The 21378-nt window shown below is 38.8% G+C and overlaps 1 protein-coding gene across 2 annotated transcripts in view; it reads left to right on the plus strand.

The window, feature by feature from the left end:
• Cngl (Cyclic nucleotide-gated ion channel-like) overlaps positions 1 to 21378 on the plus strand; it is a 62086-nt gene that overhangs the window by 8999 nt on the left and 31709 nt on the right. For both annotated transcript variants that reach the window (XM_086840814.1, XM_086840847.1), the window contains exon 2: positions 13193 to 14794. In XM_086840814.1, the coding sequence (XP_086696940.1) occupies positions 14642 to 14794 (153 nt within the window). In that variant the 5' untranslated portion in view covers positions 13193 to 14641. The remainder of the gene's footprint in view (positions 1 to 13192; positions 14795 to 21378) is intronic.

Here is a 21378-nt window from a genome sequence, read left to right on the forward strand (position 1 = left end):
TCCCACCCACTTAAGCAGCTCCACTTCTCTTCACATTCTCTCTAATTTAACTGGGCTTTCCTTTTCTTTCTCTTTACTTTTCTTTTCTTTTCTTTTATTTTATTTTGGCTACCTGGGGTCGTTGTGTTTACCTTGGCTTTCGATTAGCCGTGAAGCCAAATACCCGGAACCATAACCGTAAAACACGAAACACGGAGCATCTTCAGGCAGGGGGCTGGGAGAGGGTGATGATGTCCTTTCGGAACCTCGCAACTAACTCATTTGCCAGTCGGCTTTATCGCCGCATCTTGGCCAGGGAAGTGGTAGTAGCGTGGTACGTGCCTATTAGCCGGAACGTGTTCTATTCGAATGTCCTGCCCGGGGCAGAGGGGAGTGCAAAGGGGATCGAGCCGTGTAACAGACACTTCTCGCCATTAATTTCCATTTTGATTGGACTCCAGCTCTCTGACCTTTTTTGTTTCATCTTGCTCTTAAAAAAAAAGAAACCGAAAAGGAATGAAGGCGCTCACATCAATCAAACATAATTTTCTGATTTATGCAAAACTGTATCCATCCTCTTTTTGTACAATTTTTATACAATTTTTTTATACGATTTTGATTTAATTATGCTGCTGCCGAGAAATTGATTGTACACTGGCCGGGCCAGCTGCAATCAATCAAGGCATTTTGGCCTAAAAGGGTTTCAGACCTTAACATAACATACATACATTCTAAGGACTCGAACAAGGACTCGGGTCAGTGGCTATAATAAGAAGAATCCATTTTTGAGATGTTTTCTTTATCACTGAGAAAACATAATAAGCTCTATTGAGTGTTTGACAATAAAGGAACAGGAACTTTATTTTAAAATAACTTTAATTGTCTTGAAACTATGTAATAAAACGCGCCTGAGTAACCAAAGTTAATTTCTAAATAAATTAAAATAATATTTTTACTACATACAGAAACCTAACTATATGGAATGTATATCTTTTAAAATCTATTGAAATGCCACACAAAGTTAACAAAACTTTTCTGTCTGTTTAGTCTCAAGGACGATGTAAAAGTTTCCGTTTTCTTTGAAAAATTGGCAAGAAAAAGCTTTCGGAATGTGGGAAACATAATTTGTGAAGCATCCATCAATTAGCTTGCGATGAAATATCATCTTTATACGCTTTTTCCTAGGGTACAAGGCTGCCAAATGACTGGAAGAGCCTCCGTAAATGCACACCAGGGACCCAAAATACACACACACACACACAGGCACACACAGGCACACACAGGCACACACATCATTTTCTTTCGAGGGGTGTTTGCATGGCCTTTGCGTGTGTGCGGACATGAGGCATGTCAAATAGTTGTCAATTATTTTTATTACAATTTCCCTTCTTTTTTGTGTTTGCGCCTCGCCTCGACTTGACTTCGGGACCACCTCTCATACCCCCCCTTACCCAGGCAGAGCCCATCAGCCCCTAGAGCCCCCTTTAGCGGCACTTCGTCACGCCCCTGCACTGTGTTCTTTATATTTTACACAAAAACCTACACATGTAAGGATGTCAGGATGCCAATACACGAAACAAAATTAATATCATTTAAAATGTAGTAAGAAAAATAGAAAAATCAATTAAGTTATTTAATGAATGATGATTTTGTACCTCAATCTGACAGCTATATCTACAAAGTCTTAACAATTGTGTTTATTGATTTAATTGATATTTAAACAGTCATTAAATTAATTTAAATTTAATTATAAAACACAACTTGATTGCAATACCTATATATATATATTAAAACTGTTGTACTCTATTTATTTAGTTAACGATTTTCTTAGTTACTAACTATACTTTTATTTTGTCAAGTGCATAAATGTTTGCATGCGTGTGGTATGTGTGTCCTTCTGTGTGTGTGGCGTGTGTGTGCTTGCCTTTTTTAACGCATTTATTATTTCGACGAGCGTCTTTTGTTGATTGCCAGTGAGGAGGAGGAGCAGGAGGAGCAGGAGGAGCTGGAAACTGTAGAAGAGTCCTTTCATTCGGCGTCCTTCGTCCTTCGACGAAGCTGGGGGTTCAAGTGTAGGCTTAATTGGCATTCATCTGCCTTCTCTGGATGTGTGTGTGCGTATTTTATAATTTTTCCATTTCTCTTCGCCGCGCTCATTGCATACACATTTCACATTTGAGCTTCCTGTGCCGTGGCACTTTCCCTTTTCGCATTTCGCATTTCGCTTGTCGCTCTTCCATGTTGCCTTTCATGCTTTCATGCGCATTGTGCGCACTTTTCCTGTCATTCGCGTAATTGTGTGAGTGTGCGGAGAGGGTATGTGTGTGCGAGTGTGTGTGTGTGTGTGCCATTTGATGGGAACAAGCTCAGCCAGCTGAGTCTGCTCTGAGCTGGTTATCCTTTTACGCTCACAGTGCACACACTGTCACGAAATGTGCTGCAGTTCATTTTATTTGTTCATATTGAAAAAAATTAAGATTTTAAATATTAAAAAGTATTAACCAATTAAAATAGCAATGGTATGCTTATGAAAATTTAATGAAAGCAACTTAAATATTCCATATATATATTATTTTGAATACTGACAGGGAAAGGATGGCGCCTTAAGGGAATAGCAAAATCTGGGAAACCCCCTTTCTTGCCCAATTTAAAGGCTTGCTTTCAACCCAGGCTTTTTCTCTCAGTGCCCGCTGTGTGTCGCCAGCCTCAACAACAAATTCAAATCCAGCGGAAGTAATTTGACGCACATGCGGGGGGTCCTCCTGTGACGACGACTGACTAACTGTGACCTAGCCCCCGCAAAAAGGTCCTGCGCCCGGCCCAACTGCCGTTCATCATTTGAATGCGAATTGACGGCAAGGAGCCAGCCAGGATCCTCTGCCAGAGTGTGTGTGAGTGTGTGTGTGTGCGCCAATTATGTGTGTGCGTGCCATGCCGCGCTCCGTTTTGCCTCGGGAATATTATGCTCCTGGCATACTTTCAGTCACTCCCGCGCCCAGATTTTATTTGCCTCAATTAAATATTTAAGCTAATTAGCTTACACTTGGCAGCCAGACAAAAGTTGATTGATGCGAGGCGTTAAATAATTATGCTCCTTTCGGCACCTCCCTCCGCTCTCAGCTCTCCCCTCTTCCTCCTGCTGAAGCTGCAATTAAGTGCAAAGGCATTAAGGGGCCAATCCAATGAAGCGTGTCAGTGTGCGAGCGGAAATGGCGGAAGGGTGACAGAGCGTGCGTGTGTGTCTGTGGGTGTGTGTGTTAAGGGGGAAAGTGAAAGTGACAGGCGGATGCTAAGACGCCATTGTTGAGGATTCAGATATTCAGATTTGATTATCCAAAAATGTTGAATCGAAACGGAAGGAAGGAGGGTAGGAAGGAGCAGCCTGCGTCGGCACTTGTCAATAACTTATTTATGCGACGGCAGCCGACAAATCAATTCGGGTTTAAAAAAAAAAAATACTCGCAGATAGACGGACAATTCCAGGCATGCATATTTCATGGCCACTTTTCCGTGCGTGTCCTTGTCCTTGGATTGGGCTTAACTAAGCCGAAAGCCGAGAGCGGAAAGCCTAAAGCCGAAAGCATCGCTTTCAGTGTTTGTTATGTTACATTTATGTTCATTCTTTTGGACACGGTCGTTGGAATAATTCATGCGGCTCTTAAATAAATAAATACGAATTCTTATTTTTTGTCGGTTAGCTTGGGTGTGCGTTTAAGCCGCAGTTATTTGAAATTTACCATGAATTTCATTCAGTTTCGCTTGGTTAAAAATGTATAAAATAAAGACTTTGATTTTTGCCAGCTTTTTGATAACAAATATAAAATTTAAAGCTAGGAGACCGCTTTTTAATGACCAAAAACTAGGTTATTTGATTAAATATGATTTAATTTGATAAGAGCAGCCATTTCCCTGAGTTCACAATTAAAGCCCTAATGTGATGTGTATTTGAGTGAAAACGATTGCAATTCCCTTTTCGTAATTTATCGTTAACGCGGCGACAGCTCCACTGGGAATGCTTTATTATCCGGTGGCGATGGTTGTAGTTGAAGTAAGCCAATTCAGGCTAATCCAGCGACGGGCCTGCTGCCAGAGCTCCACTCTGTGGCCGTTCTATGGCCAATTGCATTAGCGTGCCACGCGGCGTATGCGTAATATGGCGTTTGGAAGCGATTGAGCGAAATTAAACGCCTTTGCAACAACTCTGGCAGCCACCAACAGCTGGCCATTAATTTCCATTGCCGCTACTGGTGGTGTTGGTGTTGGTGGTGGTGTTGCCTTTGCTGCCATTAAAACGTTTTTCAATTTTTCAAACGGCAGCGCAGAAAGGTGGCAGAGGCGAGCAGGCGAAAGTTCCGACATTGAAAAATTGTTTAGCCAAGCTGAAAGCCGAAGCAAGGACCTGTGCTCGTTGGCACATTGGGAGCGAGGCCTCCTAAATCAGGACACCCGAGACCCTAGCGATAGGTAATTGCAGCGACTATAAGTGAGAATCGAAATGAAGCGTAAAAATCCATTCAATTCATTTCTAGGTGAGGCGCTTTTCTGAAATAGAACAGGTGTTATGGTAGATAATGCATCAGGTGTGCTGCAATCAATAGAAATAATAGTTGTTACTCTGAAGTAAAGCAAAGAATATCCAGTTGGGTGTTAAATATTCATGATTTTCATGAGAACAAGTTGCTAAAATCTCTTATGCATATGCTTATGCTTTTGTCCGAGTAAATCTACTTGCTCTAAGTAGTTCTTGGTCAATTTGAGGGTCTTAAGTGCTGGTTTGTTACGCATACGTATAGATTACGTAAAGGAAAACTCTTACGTGCAAGTGTGTTTTTGTTTCTAATTCTATGTAAACATTGCTCTTTAAGACTTCGGATTTAAGGTGGACAGCAGAGACTCCTGCCTGCTTTGGAATCTTAGTTTATTGCGCATACGCTGAGGGCCACATTACGTATACGCCTGGTGGTGCCATTCGAATGCTAAGCAAGGTGGCCGAAAAGTAAGGCCAAACCATGATACATATTACGTAAGCTGGGGGGCACACACACACTTAAAGCGGCAGTCGCCAGGGTCCCATCCATTCCAGGCCCAGTCAGGACATGCCAGGACATCCAGCCATCCGAGATGCGGTGAGCCTGCAGAGCCAGCCACAAAAATCGACTGCCAGAGAACGAGAGCCAAAGTGCATTAAAAATTCAACGTCTCTGCGAATGATTTTTCACTTTGCCTTCGCGATGGGGGAGACGATAATGCCTGGTGATTGCGTTCATTGCATCATGTTTCATGCAGAAGGCAGCCAGCACAGGATCCCAACCATCTCCGACATCCTCGACATCCCCAACTTCCCCGACATCCTCGAGATCCACGACATCCTGCCCGGCATCCGGGATCCATGATGTGTGCTCACATTTCCCCAGCGCTCACTTTATTCTCTCCGTGGCTTAATAATTTTATTGCTTTCGGTTACGGTTTATGCTCGGCTCGGCTCGGACCGAAGGCCGTACGAAATAAGCTCCAAGGAGACACACAAACACACACAGGGAGGAGGGAGTGTCTGTGTGTGTTGGTAATTGCATTATTCCTTTCTTTCACTGCGAAAACAGTTTTTCTTTTAATTGAATTTCACGCAGCCCAGCCTGCCCTCTCTCTCTCTCTCTGTCTCTCTGCCTTGGTAACTTGGCTTATTTACATAGTCTCCAAAGGGTTCCATCCTTCGACGATATAAATCACCGGCAGGCAATCCCCGATTTGAATCGAAGACAAACAGGAAGACAGACGGAAAGGCAGGAGACTCCTCCTCGCCTGATATATGACCTTTATTATATGCGAGCGGGTTTTTGGTTTTGGCTTTGCCTTTGGTTTGGTTTGGTTTGGTTTGGCGATAAATAAATCGGTTTAAGAGGTGCCGCGGCGTCTTCAGGGGAATTTATTATACCCAGCCGGCTTACGGGGCGTATGAGCGATTCCGGGGGCATCGGAGGCAACTCCCAGCAATTGATATAAAATCACAGTCGCACACAAATTGCAAATGAGGAGGATGAGGAGAAGGATTGGTGAGGTGGAGAGGGATGGAGGCTCCTCCGGATGGGGGATTCTTCAAGGGGTTGAGGCACCTCGTGGCGTTGACTGAGTGTCATGTTTATGCATGAGGCAATCCACGTAACGAGCTGCCTGAAAGCCACAACGCATAACGAAAGTTTTGGGAACCCGAAAAAAAGGGTCTCGATTCGGTGAAGAATTAAGTCCTTTACCTGGCTTCCTTCGACAGATATTGTAACGCTGTTTAAGGCTCCAAAAATATAACTTTTCATAAGTTTAATAATGTTAATAACATTTGAAATATGATTTCTAAAACCAATCCCATTTCTATTGTGTTTTAAATAATCCTAATATATTATACACATAAAAGACCTATGAAAAGTATAATTACTTTAACCAAGTTTATTTTATATATTTTAACTATTTTGTGTAATATTTGCGTTATTTATTTCATCATAAATTCCCTCGTTTAAGGGAATTCAACACCATTTTTTATACAAAAATGTATATCAACTTTTTTCCACTTACTTTGATTCATTTAAATCGTTCGTTCGTTGGCGAAAAAGTTGAGCGAATCAATTGAATGTATTTAGTGTCGATGAAATCGATGTGCTATATATAATATATATACATTCCTTTTGTATTTTTCAATTGAACTTTTTCCCCGTTTGTTTGCCATCTTTTATTAAAGCTTTATTCATTCGTAATTTGTTCGCTTGCGTTTCTGTTGTCCAACTGCAGACTTTATTATTTTTGGCTTGAAAATATAACCGGCTTTAATCTAACAATAAACGTTGGCTGCCCGGTTTTATTTCATTGAATATTTTATAATTTATAATACAAATTGACTTAGTTTTGTAATCTTTATTATCTTTGACTCGAAATCAATAACAAAATTGAACAACAAAGTCTGTGAGAGAATACACAGATTGTTACAGCACAGTTATGCCGATAATTAAATTACAATTTTATTTTCATTGAAAAATGACTAGTTATTTATGAATTTGTGGTGATTAAATTACAGTTTAGTTTGATATTAATCGGATTATCAGTGGGTAGGACCTAGTCGTTGATTCTCCTACTTTTTTCCTTCGGCATTTGCAAGCTGAAGTGGATGAGGGTCTTGGTCAGGAGGAGGAGGAGGAGCAGGATATCTGTATATATGTATTTTGGGTAGAATCGGAGGGGGAACTAATCCATGGAGCGAGGCGATGCTCTTTCATGCAAATCTTGTCTCATCCTAATTTATGCTGCGGCTCAGTTTACAAAATTTACATGAGCTTGCTTTTCGGGGGACGCAGGACGCAGGACACGGGACGCAGGACACAGCAGCAGCTGCTGCTGCTTGACCTACTCCACATCCCCCTCCTTCCCCACTGTTCGCCACAGATACCGCATTCCGGAATCACTTAAGTCCGGCTATATGCATGGCAATGGCAACATTTGGCTTTAGCTGCCTAAACAACAACCCAACTTCATATTCATAACATACATGCTTCCTTGGCAGGCTTCGTCTCCTTGTTGCGGTCTTAAGACAACATTCGCTCTGAAAAACCCTCAAAAAATATCAACAACAACAACAAAATGTGGAAAAAATGTGGAGAAAAACACAGACACGCACATATACACACAAAACGAGGACGAAGGACAAAGGACAAGCCACTAGGCTGGACAGCAGTTTGGCTACTTAGTGGCCAAACATTTGACATAATCGTTGATAAGGGATTGCTTACCGAAAAGCGAAGGAGAAACTGCGAAAAGGAGCACAACGAGCCCAAAACTTAAGGCGGAAGAAATAAACATATATACGAAAGTGTATACAGGAAAATATAAAAAGGACAAAAGGCACAATTGTATCTCTCTCCCATCTCTGGGGAAGCCTTCTTACCTAACTGAACTGAATCGCAATTGGCTTGGCAAAAAGGGCCAACAAAACTTAGAACAAAAAATAAACTTTTAAGCGAAATATGTGGGTCAAGCACTGAGCACTGAGCAGGATTTTCTTGGCAGACAGATTTATCGATGCCCTATTTTTGGGATATATACATACATACATCGGCGGTATCTCGCATCTCTTATATGTTTTTGTCCATCATTAATATTTCTCTGTTCCGACTCTTATTATTCTTCTCGTTTTTTCTTTTTGTTCTTTTTGTATCTGGGGAAATCCCTGTCACTTAAGTTGAGATGGAAATACATTCGCACAGCGGTGGGCAACATTTTAGCATTTCCTAAAAGTCTTAGGAGAAGTGTGGTAAAATTTTAAATATTTTTATTACAAGAAAGAAAACTAGCTTCGGGCAACCGCAATTTTTATGCCCTTGCAGTTTGCTATTGAATTATAGAATCAAATTGAAAATGTATCCTGAGTTTTATATATTCTTTAAATATAAATTTATAGATATTTTTATATGAACATTTTTTGCGACAAATTAAAGTTTAAAAATCGCATAACTAATAATAATAATTTGAAAAAAAAAAATTTCTGCCTGAGATGGCTAGATTGACTCGGCTTTTGATGCTGATCAAAAATATATATGATTTATAGGGTCGGAAATGGCTCTTTCACATCGTAAGAAGCTTCTGACTGAAATTATAATACCATTCTTTGAACCGATTTGTATCTATATTTATATGACAATTTGTTCTACAAATCAAAATCTAAAAAACTCATAACTTAGCCAAAAAAGCATAAAATTCAATTCGGAAAGCTGTTTTGAGCTACTTTTGAATATATTAATAAATCTGCATACTCTATTTATAATTTAAACTGATTTAAAATTTGTCCCATTTTTGGAAAATATTACAGATGTAAAAATGTACTCCAAAATTACAAAAAAAGCTTAAAATTTTTTTTTCTGCCGGAGATGGCTAGATCGATTCGGCTGTTGATGCTGATCAAGAATATATATGATTTATAGGGTCGGAAATGACTTCTTCACTGGATTACAAGCTTCCGACTAAAATTCTGATACTCTGAAAGGGTATAAATATACCCGTGCGTATACGTAATTTTGGGTAATTTTGGTTAGAAAAAATCTATCAACACTAATGCAAAAATGCATTAATTTCAATTCAGAAAGCTGTTCTCTGATAGTTTTTATTTAGTAAATAAATCTGCTTACTGAACTTAAAACTTATAATTAAATATTTATATTTAGATTTGTATCAATTATAGAGTAGAATATAGAATATTAATCTGACCACTTTCTTCCTTGAATTTAATCCTATTTAATATCAAATCTAATCTCTTGAGCTCTACTATATGTATTTCTCGCTTGTCTTTATCTCGGCAACCATCGCTCATATTTTAAAATCCCGACGCCTAGATGGAAAATAAAAAGGAAAACACATAGAAATAGAAAATGTCATGCATTTTAATGTAAATTTCTTGCCGCTCTGCGGATTGGAACGGGACACGTGTCCCTTTAATTAACCAGCAAAAGAAGCCAGAAGACAGGAGACGTGGGGCCAGGAGCCAGGAGCCAGGACCCAGAGAAGGAGAGACCAGAAACCAATCAAAATGCTGTCTTTGTGCCTGTTTTTTGTGCGATTTTCGGCGGGGGCTTTAAATATGAATTTTACATAACGCATACGCCGCGTGACCCCGCCGATAAGTTTTTGATAAATATTCGCTCGCTCCTACCCCCTCCGCTCTCCGCCCCCCGCTCTCCGCCTGACAAGTGGCCACCATTTTTTAATGTCACTTTTTGTGATGGCCCTGCTGCCGCCTCTTGTGCTCTTGTGCCGTTTGTGATGCTGGCGGAGGAGCTTGGCTGGTTGCTGTAAGGGGGTTTTCACTGCCCAATGGAGCGTACATTTTGAAATTGAAATCGGCAGGGGAAGGCGGCAACTACGGCAACTGCGGCAACGTCGGCGAAGGAGCAACATCAGCATCGCCATCAGGAGCAGCATCAGCAGCAGCCGTTGCCAGAGCTCTCTCCTTCGTTATCTTCCCCAACTGTCAGTGGATGCTTCATTGAGTTTTATGTAGAAAAATGCGCAGATACGTCCGCAAATACTGTACATACACATCAATAAGTGTTTTTCTGTTTGAGATGTACTTAAATAAATATCGAGAGGAAATCGAAAGAGTTTCCTATCGATATATATCGACCAAAGTTACCAGCAATTATATATAAAGTGTATACATTTAATGAGCATCTTATGAATCAAAAAATATTTAACTTGGTGGGATTAAATGGTAAATAATTTTGCTAATTAAATTCTTAATTGTAGTCTTTTATTTTATTCTTGGTGACATTTATGGGGATTACAATATTAAATAGAAGCAATAACTACTAACTATAAGTATCCATTGTCATCGCTAATCTCTGCACCATATCCCATTGACTAAATACTCCCAGCTGCCTGAAGTCTGGAGCCTGTATCCTGTATCCTGCACATCCTGGGGCATTCGATGGGCACTGCCTCTGCCTCTGCCTCTCTGACCAGGCAAAAACTCATAAAACTTGCTGCGGCTTGCTTTTGCTCCTTTGGCTCCTTCTGCCCTCTAAGCTGGTTAAGCGTTCGCACAAAGTGTTAAGTCTCTTACTTTGTTTGCACCCTCAACCCCTGACCCCTGACCTCTGCCTCCTCCGACCCTCCGACCCTCCAGCATCTCTGCAGCATCGGCAGCCCTCCATTTTTATTTTTATTTTTATTTTTTTTGTATCTACTTTGCGGATGTTTGAATGCTTTATAATTACATTTTATGTGCCATCGTTGTGTGTATATTGAAGATGCCAACAGGTGCAATCCATCGACTTGGCAAGATGAAGTAGAGCCACTCAGAAAAATCGGGAATTACTACTTTACTCATTATAATCATTTCAATTTAAGTGACGTTCTTTAATTAAATGCTTTAGTACTGTGGAGAATGTTGACTAAAGACTAGAGAGTATTTATGTTTTTAGTTGGACAATTATTGAATGCTCCTCTGAGTTTTTTATTAAATTAATTAGACATTTTGTTTTGCAGTGTAAAAGCTCACGTCAAAGGCAGTTTCCGGAGCCTCCATCTCCATCTCAATCTCGGTTCCCGTCTTCGTTTATTTAGTTTAAAGTCTTTATTGAATGTTTGCCTTCGGCTCAATGGATTCTGCGTTGTAATTGCATGGAGTTTTATGGCCAATCGCCGTGTCCTGTCAGTGAAACCAGGATCTGGTTTTAACTTAAAAGCTGCTGGGACACCATCGGTCTTGTCCTCTGCCAAATACAAGTCCGCCAGGATCCGAGGACCGAGCAATATCTTATTCGCAGAGCAATGTCATACTTTTGATTTACATTTGCGACATGTTTACAACCTTTTTGGAGACATGAAATTCGTTGTAATTTTTCCGGCGTTTCCGCCAGTCCTCCAGCTAACATAATATAAAAAAATAAAAGAGGAAACTCTCTACTTGGTCCGTAATAAATCCGTTTCCGAGGGGCATAAAGCGGCGAGCGTCGGTTATTGTCTATTTTAATGAATGCCGTTGTGAATGGCAAGTGAACGCTAAATGAATGCTAAATGAATGACAAGTGAATGTCTGAGTGTTCGAAATGAATGAATTTGAGGCCCAGATTGAGTGGGCGACGATGCTCGATTGATTGCCCAATGATTGTCCCTCGCTCGATTGGAGTCTGGTGTTAACGTGGCTCCGAGATGGAGGAGTTTCGGATTCGATTCGGTTCACCAGCTGACTGAATGAATGCTGATGCCCTTGCGCTTGATTGAGTTCAAGGTTGACTCCAGGTTTGCGAATGTATTTCTTGGGAAAATCGCTACTGAACAACAATTGACCGCAGCCCATAAATATTCAAAGGTTAGGCAGTCGATTGGGTTGGTTAATTGATTGATGAGCCATGCTTAATTATTGTGCCGAGAGTAATGAGTGGTTTACAATTATAATTAATTGGCAAATACAGCAGAAAGAAAGCATCAAAATAAAGGTATTCGTTTCATAATAATAAACTGGAAAGGAATTACAAGCATTAATTGATATATATCTCTGCTTGCTTTACCTTTATCTTTAATTTTTTTGTAACCAAGCTACTTGAGTTAATATTTACCTCAAGACATATTAATATATATATTAAATATTGCCAGCTTACAAGCTGATAATTGATAATAGACTGCAGATAATCAGGCTGATTGATTGGCTATCACTAATTAGATAATTCACCCAACGGTCAGCCACCCGTGATCCCCATCAATCATTGGCCATCAATCACGGCGACCGATAGTTGGTCAACTTTATCCGCTCCTCGCTGTCCCTGCAAAGGGTTCAATTACGCACAAATCAAACTTTGCCGCAAAGTTAATGAACTTTGCACCTGCGTGGCACACCGCCGCCCACACCTGCCTTGTTGACTATTTATTGCGGATGACTTTCGGGCTCAAAGTTTCGTATTTAACTGCAAATGGGGCAGGGTGCCAGAGTGTGCCAGAGTGTGTGTGTGTTTGCCAAGCTCCAACAATATTAATTTGAATTGCAAGCCAAACAAGGCGACTTCGGGGAAAATGCGGAAAATGCGGCAAATACCGAAACGAAAGCAGCTGCGGTTGCTCTTTAAACGACATTTGGTTCTTGGAAATTCGGTGAAAACTAAATCGTTTCGGTGCGAAGCCCATATTTAATGAGGTGCCAGTGTTTAGTCACTGAGAGAAGTGGTTTATATTGGTTTTTAGGAACAAATTAATGAATATTTAAATTTATTTACGGGTTTTTTAAAGATTAGATTTAATAAATAGAATATTTAATATTAATCTGAGTGGTTTTATTTATTTATCCGTAAATTGTATGGGTGTGTTTTCCTTGCGTATATTTTTGCCAGCATATTTTGGAGCTCCTTAATTGGTGATTTTAATTAATTGGATGCTTTGGCGAGAAAACTATTCAGCTAAAGCCTTTTGGAAATACATAGCTCTGTAATGTGCCTAAAGTATGCAATTATTTAAGTTTGAGTAATAGTTATTTGGAGGATCCTACAGAGTTTTATTTAATTCGTTTTTATGTATATATTTTATAAAGTTTTATTTAGAACAATTTTTGTTCTTTTAAGCCGCTTTGAACTTGCACAGGTTTCTCTCACTGTGCGTGCGCTTGAGTTTATGTTTCGTAACTAAATTGTTGGACATTTTAATTAATTTTCACTTTAATGTTTGCTTAACTAAATGTTTTCTTCGCCTGCAGGCAACCGCAACAACAACAGCAACAACAACAAAAGCAGCAGCAGATACTCAGCCAAAGAGCCCCAGATACAGATACAAATACAAGGGCAGAGACATAGCTACAGATAGAGATAGAGATACGGTTAGCGCTACAGATAGAGATAGAGATGCAGATACGACAGCACCAGCTACAGATACTTGTAACTAAAGTGACATGAGGCCTTAACAACAATAAAAACAACAACAAGAACAACAACAACAACAACAACAACCAGAAACACCAAAAGCAAACTACCGGAGGAACAGAGCAGCAGAGAGTTTTGAGGGGCGTAAAACAGCGACCGACGGCACTAAAAACCAAATTACAAACAATTAAAAGCGAGAGCTCAAGGATAGGTATCCATCCTCCCCCCAGCACAGACACACACACACACACGCACAGCAGCAGGAACAGGACACTCACAGCCAAGGAGGAGCCTAAAAAGGACAAAAGCCAGGCGGCAGCAGCAGCCGGCTATAGCTCTACTACATGCTTCAACGTTTATGGCCAACTAAAACTGAGCAGCGATCCCAGACACGGGTCCACGAATTTACCCCTGGACAACAACAACAAGAGCAGGAGCAGCCGTAGCAGTCCATCATCATCGCCAGGACCTTTTGTCTCCACCTCCAATCCACACCCATCTGCAACTGACTGCCACCGAAGGCGGCAATAAAAAGTTTGCCTTTGTGTCGTGTCGTGTCGTCTCGGTGTCGACATTGCCAGCTTACTTTTGCTTTCGCTTTCGTTTTTGCTTTTGCTTTTGCTTTTGAGCCAGGAAAACTGCTGCCGGCACGCCCTCCGTTTTGGGGAAAACGGTGTCGTCCTCTGTCGTCCTCATCCTCGTCCTCATCCTCGTCATCAGACGTCGCCGCCTCTGGGCACTCAATTAAGCCCAATTCAACGCAACTTGAAAGCGACGCGCGGCAAACAATAGCAGCTAAAAAACATCACAAAAACAAGAGGGGAGCAGTGGGGGAAATAAAATAACAAACAACAACAGCAGGAGGATAAGGAAATGGAAAAGTAGGAGCAGGAGCAGGAGCTACAGAACACCGACCAGAAATAATAACAATTGTTAAAGCGACAACAAACCGCATAAAAACACCTACGCCAGGAGCAAAGAATTGCAAAAATTGGAAACAGCACCCCATTAAAAGCAAAAGCAGCAATATTAATATTAATAGCAACAAAAGCAGCAACAGCAACAGCAACACAAAGTGCAACCGGAGCAAGCCCCGGACAGCAAGGATACGTAGGCGGCACTTGGCAATAGCAGCAAGGACGATAGCGAGGATAGGGTACGGCAGGAGATAGGTACAAGGATAACGAGAGGGAGGCTAGACGCCCACACGCAACGCATCGCAGGCGGCGTCGTGGGTTCCTGCTGCTGCTGCTGGCGGGGGCGGCGGCTGGCGAGTGGATGTCAGGATGAAACTGAGCGTGAGCGCGTATCGGGCGCATGCATCCGCACACAAGAAGATCCTCTCCAGCGGCTATCACTCGCAGCTCAACTACGGCAGCACTGGAGCGGCAGCGGCATCCTCCTCGTCGTCGGGGGCCACTGCAACGGGCCTATATACGGTGAGTGTAGAGTGTAGAGTGTAGAGTGTATCTCCCCCTGTCCTCCTGCCTACACCCAACACCCATATCCATGCCCATGTCCAAGTCCATGTCCATGTCCGTGTTCATGTCCGTTTGCATTTCCATTACCAGGCAGCAAGCAGTCTCCAGTCCTAATTCCCACAAGGATAATCCCATGACAGTGTCAGTGAATTCGTCCTCCTTCTGCATGTATCTCTATGTGTCTGTGTGTGTGTGTAGCCATGTCCTGGGAGCTCAAGCTCATCCCATTCCCATAATCGCAATGGCGCGTAACAGATATATGTGTGCGACTATAGCCACAAGGGTCTTGATCCGAAGCTAAGGACTTAACAAGACCTAGGACTAGGGATATCGGGAGAGTTCAGGAGTCCTGCATAGCGCTTAATTTTACATCAATAATATCGTAAATTTAAACATATCGATATTTTAAACAATTTCAAATGTTGCATTTAATTATTATCACTTTACTATATGTACATTTTGGAACAACAGAAATTGAAATTAAGCCAAAAATGCATTCATTTCAATTCGAGATGCTTTTAGTTCGATTTTAGTAGGTAAATAAATACTAATATTGAGTTTTTAATTCTTTAAATCTGAATAATCAACTTTAACCTATTGATTTTTTATGGATTTAAATAGATTGACGTTGATTATAGTTAAATTTTCGCTATATTGATATTTTCTCACATCCCTTGAAGCCAGAACTTTTCAGAGGGGACTTTTCTCTGTGCCTTAAGCTTTCCTTTGAGTTTCTTCTTTTTTTTTATTTTCCTTCTCACATATCCCATTCAGAGAAGCCTTCCGGCTTTCCTGCCACTACTCATGCTCCTTTATCCTTTATGCTCCCTATTAATGTTGTGTGACAAACAAACGCATAAAATTTAAACATTTCTGATTATGAGCTTTACTGTTATGTCCGACAGGGTAGCTAGTAGCTACTAGCTACACTTTAATGGCATTGTTTGTGAAGGTTATATATAGTTACTTTCCAAAAATAAATAGCCTGAAATTGTAGGGTTTCGAAAACAGCTGGAAAATAATTATAGGAAGTCCATAAAATGCAGACTTACCATACAATATATTTATATAAAAGTTAACTTTTATATATCCTAGAGTAACCGGCATTATTCAAATCTAAATGAAGGCTTGATTAACATAATTACCTCAAAATAAGTTCCTGAAACTACTTGGTCTCATTACCTGAACTCCATGGCCAGCTTCGGGCTTTTAAAACATTTAAGTGCTTGAGAGCTGGGCACAGCATGAATATTTATAAAGAAACATTTTCCAGGCTGCTTAAAAGTTATCAAATTAGTTTTGCGAAACAAATTTCGCCAGACAATCAGGGCTTATACCTATATATATATATATATGCGGAAATATTGGAATAATTGGAGAGGCTCTTGCCATTCGATTTGTCATCTCGACTAATTAAAGCGATGAGCACTTATCGGTGTATTTTTTAGGGGATTCCCCCATGGCCACAATAATTTTTGGCGCACTTAATTGCCATGCTGCTGGCTTATATGTAAATATAGAAATCAGGGGATATCAAGGGAGATATATATGTGTATATTTATAGGCAACTCACAAGTGAAGCTTAATCTGGCACTGAACCGATTTGTCAACTAATTGGTGGGAACGGTCATACAAATCCCACCAGATATGTTATGTGGTTTCCCCTATTTGGGACCGGGGACCGGCGGCTAAATTGAAACCCTCGGACGGATTTAGCCAGTTTTGTCACGAATATGTATTAGTACACTAAGGGAAAAGGTGGTATGTAATATATATTTATTTGAAAATATGTAGAAGAATATAGGATTCAGCATTTAAAGACCACCATTTCTTATAAAGGCTACATATAAAGCTTTATTTGGTTAATAAACAAAAGGTTAGCAGAGCTATTTATAATATATATTTAATTTATATTCTGAATGTAAAGTTTAAACTTGGTAATAATAACCAATTTTTTAGCAGTGCTTTAGGGACATGGACATGAACGTGGACCACCGCCAACTGTCCCAATGGCCAAATCGATGCTTCCGAGTTTGTGGCACTCGAGTACTTACGAGTGCGAGCACTTTTGGGCCCCAACGAACCTGGCTTAAAGTTGGTTTTTGGCCACTGGCGTTAAATTAATAATGCCTCTGCCCTGACCCCGGCCTGGCTAACAAGTGGTCCGACACAGATCCAATCAAAGTGTGAATGGGAGAGCGGGGAATCTGGGATTTGGGTTAGCGATATGGAATTGGGTTCGATTGCCACGATTAGTGCCAGTTAATGTCAATCGATTCTTGTTGCAAATTATGCAATGTGCTGACAAAAGCAAGTTTCTGGCCATTTCCTTTAATTGGATTTATGAAGAAGTTCAAAATGTGCTGACTTTTACATGTACATATATTCTCCTTGAGTAATTTTATGTATTAAAGTAGAGAGGTCGAAATAATTGTATTTTAAATACTTGTCATATGATTTTTCCGTTTCAGTTCTTCTGTCACTTTCGATGGCAATCAATAATATAATATTTAAAGCCAGGCAAGAATTTTCCGCCACTCCTCTATCGCTGATATTCTCCCCTTGCTTTCTGACTTCTGACTTCTGCCTTCTGCTTCCGCTCACCTGAAGGCCCTCCGAGTTGTTGGCCAAGTTTTCGTGTCGGGCAGAATCAAATCAAAGTTTAATTATTATCGTCAACATCATCCGATTTAAAATGCACCGTGGGCCAAACGTGGCAACGGCCTCGCTGCAGTTGCAGTTGCAGTTGCAGTTACAGATACAGATACAGATGCGAATGTCGTTTGAGATGCAGATACATTTCACGAATCTTGCAAAATAAGAGTTATTAAAACTCAAGGAGGAAAATCACTAGGATTAAATTAAATTTAAAATGTAGCATCTTCATAAATCACTTCCCATATAAAATGGATTTTTATATCATATACAAGATATAATATTTTAATAATTATTTCATTCCCCAGTTTCTTTCGAATATATTTTACAATCACACCTTGTACACCTTGAGTGCCAGTATTTTGTACACAACTGTACCTATAGCATTGACACCATTGACATTTTGCCCTGCATCAAAGAGGAATTTGCATAATTAGCAATTAAGATGCGCTCAATTGCGATTGATGAGGCTCCAGGGACGGTTGTTCCTGGCGATAAGCCAAATTAATCTCGAATTGGTGTGGAGGCAGGTAACAGTATTAAGGCTGTGTACGAATATGGATGTCTTGACGTTATATACCTTATCAATCAATACCCACTTCGTGTTATTGATGTCTATATTCGGTAGTATTGAAGTTTTGGCTATGATTTTTCCTTGAAAACAAATAATTAACAATAGTTTTGATGACATTTTGAGCTTTTTAATTGTGCAACAAAAGGTGAGATTGCTGAACAAACGTGGCGTATGCGTAATATTCATGTCATATTACGTATCCGCATAGTGGAACCAAGATATTTTCTACAGTCAGAAGCTTGTTTCGATGTGAAACAGCAATTTCAGACCCTATAAATCATATATATTCTTGATCAGCATCGAAAGCCGAGTCGATTTAGCCATCTCAGACAGAAAAAAAATTTTGAAATTTTTTTGTGTAATTTTATGATCACATTTTTCAATTTGTAAAACTTTGAAAAATTGGAAAAATTTTAAATAAGTTTAAGTTTAAAATTGAGTATGCAGATTTATTAATATATTGAAAACTAGCACAGAACAGCTTTCCGAATTGAATTTTATGCTTTTTTGACTTAGTTATGAGTTTTTTAGATTTCGGTTTGTAGAGCAAATTGTCATATAAATATAGGTAAATATCGGTTCAAAGAATGATATTATAATTTCAGTCAGAAGCTTGTTTCGATGTGAAGAAGCCAGTTCCGACCCTATAAATCATATATATTCTTGATCAGCATCGAAAGCCGAGTCGATTTAGCCATCTCAGACAGAAAAAAAATTTTGAAATTTTTTTGTGTAATTTTATGATCACATTTTTCAATCTGTAAAACTTTGAAAAATTGGAAAAATTTTAAATAAGTTTAAGTTTAAAATTGAGTATGCAGATTTATTAATATGTTAAAAACTAGCACAGAACAGCTTTCCGAATTGAATTTTATGCTTTTTTGACTTAGTTATGAGTTTTTTAGATTTCGGTTTGTAGAGCAAATTGTCATATAAATATAGGTAAATATCGGTTCAAATAATGATATTATAATTTCAGTCAGAAGCTTGTTTCGATGTGAAGGAGCCATTTCCGACCCTATAAATCATATATATTCTTGATCAGCATCGAAAGCCGATTCGATATAGCCATCTCAGACAGAAAAAAATTTTTGAAATTTTTTTTGTGTAATTTTATGAGTAAATTTTTACATCTGTAAAACTTTGAAAAATTGGAAAAATTTTAAATAAGTTTAAGTTTAAAATTGAGTATGCAGATTTATTAATATGTTAAAAACTAGCACAGAACAGCTTTCCGAATTGAATTTTATGCTTTTTTGGCTTAGTTATGAGTTTTTTAGATTTCGGTTTGTAGAGCAAATTGTCATATCAATATAGGTAAATATCGGTTCAAAGAATGGTATTATAATTTCAGTCAGAAGCTTGTTTCGATGTGAAGGAGCCAGTTCCGACCCTATAAATCATATATATTCTTGATCAGCATCGGAAGCCGAGTCGATTTAGCCATCTCAGACAGAAAAAAAATTTTGAAATTTTTTTTGTGTAATTTTATGAGTACATTTTTCAATCTGTAAAACTTTGAAAAATTGGAAAAATTTTAAATAAGTTTAAGTTTAAAATTGAGTATGCAGATTTATTAATATATTGAAAACAAGCACAGAACAGCTTTCCGAATTGAATTTTATGCTTTTTTGGCTTAGTTATGAGTTTTTTAGATTTCGGTTTGTAGAGCAAATTGTCATATCAATATAGGTAAATATCGGTTCAAAGAATGGTATTATAATTTCAGTCAGAAGCTTGTTTCGATGTGAAGGAGTCATTTCCGACCCTATAAATCATATATATTCTTGATCAGCATCGAAAGCCGAGTCGATATAGCCATCTCAGACAGAAAAAAATTTTTGAAATTTTTTTTGTGTAATTTTATGAGTAAATTTTTACATCTGTAAAACTTTGAAAAATTGGAAAAATTTTAAATAAGTTTAAGTTTAAAATTGAGTATGCAGATTTATTAATATGTTAAAAACTAGCACAGAACAGCTTTCCGAATTGAATTTTATGCTTTTTTGGCTTAGTTATGAGTTTTTTAGATTTCGGTTTGTAGAGCAAATTGTCATATCAATATAGGTAAATATCGGTTCAAAGAATGGTATTATAATTTCAGTCAGAAGCTTGTTTCGATGTGAAGGAGTCATTTCCGACCCTATAAATCATATATATTCTTGATCAGCATCGAAAGCCGAGTCGATTTAGCCATTTCAGACAGAAAAAAAATTTTGAAATTTTTTTTGTGTAATTTTATGATCACATTTTTCAATCTGTAAAACTTTGAAAAATTGGAAAAATTTTAAATAAGTTAAGTTTTAAAATTGAGTATGTAGATTTATTAATATATTGAAAACAAGCACAGAACAGCTTTCCGAATTTAATTTTATGCTTTTTTGGCTTAGTTATGAGTTTTTTAGATTTTGATTTGTAGAAAAAATTTTCATATAAATTATATATATTCCTGATCAGCATCGAAAGCCGAGTTGATAGATTTAAGAGATTTAGATTATATATTTATAAAAATCTCGCGCATTAGAAAAGTTGCAAGTCATTGTTTATTAGTGTTCATAGATATTTACTGATCATATTTTCTTACTGATAATAATTAATTACAGGTCCTAGTTAATTACTGATCATAGTTCTAAAAATCGTCCTATTGTTCATATGGCAGCATATATATGTATATATATAGTCCACCGATTCGCCATGCTCCAACTTAAGTACTAGTATAATTTTATTGAAGAACAACTCCATAGTTTCATTCAATCAGCTTGCTGTTAAAATTCTTCCAAAACAAATTTCGCACATGTTTATGATTCTCAACTGGTTCAAACATCCCTGGAACGAAGTGAGTGCTGCCGGGCGAGTCTCAGAAATGTGTTGTGTACAAAAGTTGCAAGTCATTGCTTATTAGTGTTCAAAGTTAGTAACTGATCATACATTCATACTACCTAGTCATAGATACTTGCTGATCATAGTTACTTACTAGTCATAGATACTTACTGATCATAGTTACTTACTGGTCATACATACTCACTGTTCAGAGTTACTTACTGCTCATAGTTTATTAATGTTCAGAGTTACTTAATGATCGTAGCTCTATAAATCGTCCGATTGTTCCTATGGCAGCATATATATGTATATATTTAGTCCACCGATTCGCCATGCTCCAACTTATGTACTAGTATAATTTTATTTAAGAATAACTCCATAGTTTCATTCAAGCAGCTTGCTGTTAAATTGGTTCAAAGCAAATTTCGCTCATGTTTATGATTCTCAACTGGTTCAAACATCCCCGGAACGAAGTGACTGCTGCCGGCCCAGT

The sequence above is a fragment of the Drosophila serrata genome, unplaced genomic scaffold (assembly GCF_035046125.1).
Source record: "Drosophila serrata isolate PLE 108 unplaced genomic scaffold, ASM3504612v1 contig_3, whole genome shotgun sequence".
In the NCBI taxonomy this organism is placed as follows: Eukaryota; Metazoa; Arthropoda; class Insecta; order Diptera; family Drosophilidae; genus Drosophila; species Drosophila serrata.